We start from the raw sequence: 1,135 nt of genomic DNA, 5'->3' as shown, positions 1-1,135 counted from the left end.
GCCTCCCCAGCGCCCTCGCCCGAACATGGCGGGCGCTGGGGTGGACCCCAGCCCTGCCCGGGAAACCACGAGCCTTGTCACTCCTAAGCGTGAACGCGAATTCTCTCCTGTCTTCCCACTTATCATCCATACTGGGAATAAAAAGGTGGAATTCCGTTTCCATGTTAAGAACGGCGGGCTAGGCTTGGCTTCCTCTTCGTTCTCCTCCCCCTCTGGATCCACGTGCACGGGCGCGTACTCAAGCCCTCTTCATACAAATGCAGAACACCTTGCTGCGTGGGGGGGGGACGTCACAGAAAACGGGAAGATAAGAAATCATGAGCAGAACGAAACGTTGAGGGGGGGTTATTTAACCACTTCAATTAGAAAAAAAAAAAAAAGTGGCCATTTAGTTCAAACAGGTTCTGCAGAGCGGCGACTGTTTTACACCGGGGAATAGGCTGGGGCAGGCCCCTGGTGAGGAGGGGGGGGCAGCCTCTCTTTTCTCTTTTTTTCTCTTTATTTTCCTTTTTTTGCAGAGGAAACTCTCTGCTAGCTGCAATGAAGCAATGGTGACTGGCAGGAGCTGAAGTTCAGGCTGCTACTGTTCAGATCTTTCAACGCTTACACAAATTGCAGCGGCAACCACAGCTGGGAAAGGCTGCACCTTATTTTGTAAGACGTTATTTTTTGCTAATGCCTAACTGCGCGAGCCAGCTGAGCGGGTGAAGGCCACCCATGCAATTTCCCCAGTTTGATTCTCTACCGAGTGAAAATAAGTCTCTGCAAAAGTTCGGAGGCTTCTATAGGAGCCTCGTCCTCCCTAAAGCTAAAAAAAGAAAAATAAAATACTGTGGGCAAAGCTGGTTTGAGTGTAAAACCGTCATTGTGCCTGTGCCTGCAGTGCTCACCGGTGAGCAGCCCGCGCTCCCGGTCAGCTCCCACGTTCTCCCGGGATGCAGGAGCTGGATCTGACGCTGCCCGGTGCCTGCGGTGCAAGAGCGAGCCCGATCCTGACCTGCTGCGACCTGCCCCGGCGGCCCCGGCTCCCGCAGTCCCTGCCCTTCCCCACCAGCTGCTGGGCTGGCAAGAAACGCCAGGCGGCAGGACTGACGGCGCTTACGGCCACGTTCGATGGCTTTCGTGCCATCGGCAT

At 54.8% G+C, this 1,135-nt stretch overlaps 1 protein-coding gene across 1 annotated transcript in view; it reads right to left on the bottom strand.

Moving 5' to 3' along the window:
- The window catches only part of DPYSL4 (dihydropyrimidinase like 4), a gene marked incomplete at its 3' end in the record, with an annotated part of 33,495 nt that extends 32,360 nt beyond the window's left edge, over positions 1–1,135 (bottom strand). The window contains exon 1 of the mRNA XM_009637360.1: positions 998–1,135. Within this exon, the coding sequence (XP_009635655.1) occupies positions 998–1,135 (138 nt within the window). The remainder of the gene's footprint in view (positions 1–997) is intronic.

Source organism: Egretta garzetta, unplaced genomic scaffold (genome assembly GCF_000687185.1).
Source record: "Egretta garzetta isolate BGI_Z169 unplaced genomic scaffold, ASM68718v1 scaffold164, whole genome shotgun sequence".
NCBI lineage: Eukaryota > Metazoa > Chordata > Aves > Pelecaniformes > Ardeidae > Egretta > Egretta garzetta.
Note: the sequence above shows the minus strand (reverse complement) of the source record. Positions and strands in the feature narration are given on the sequence as shown.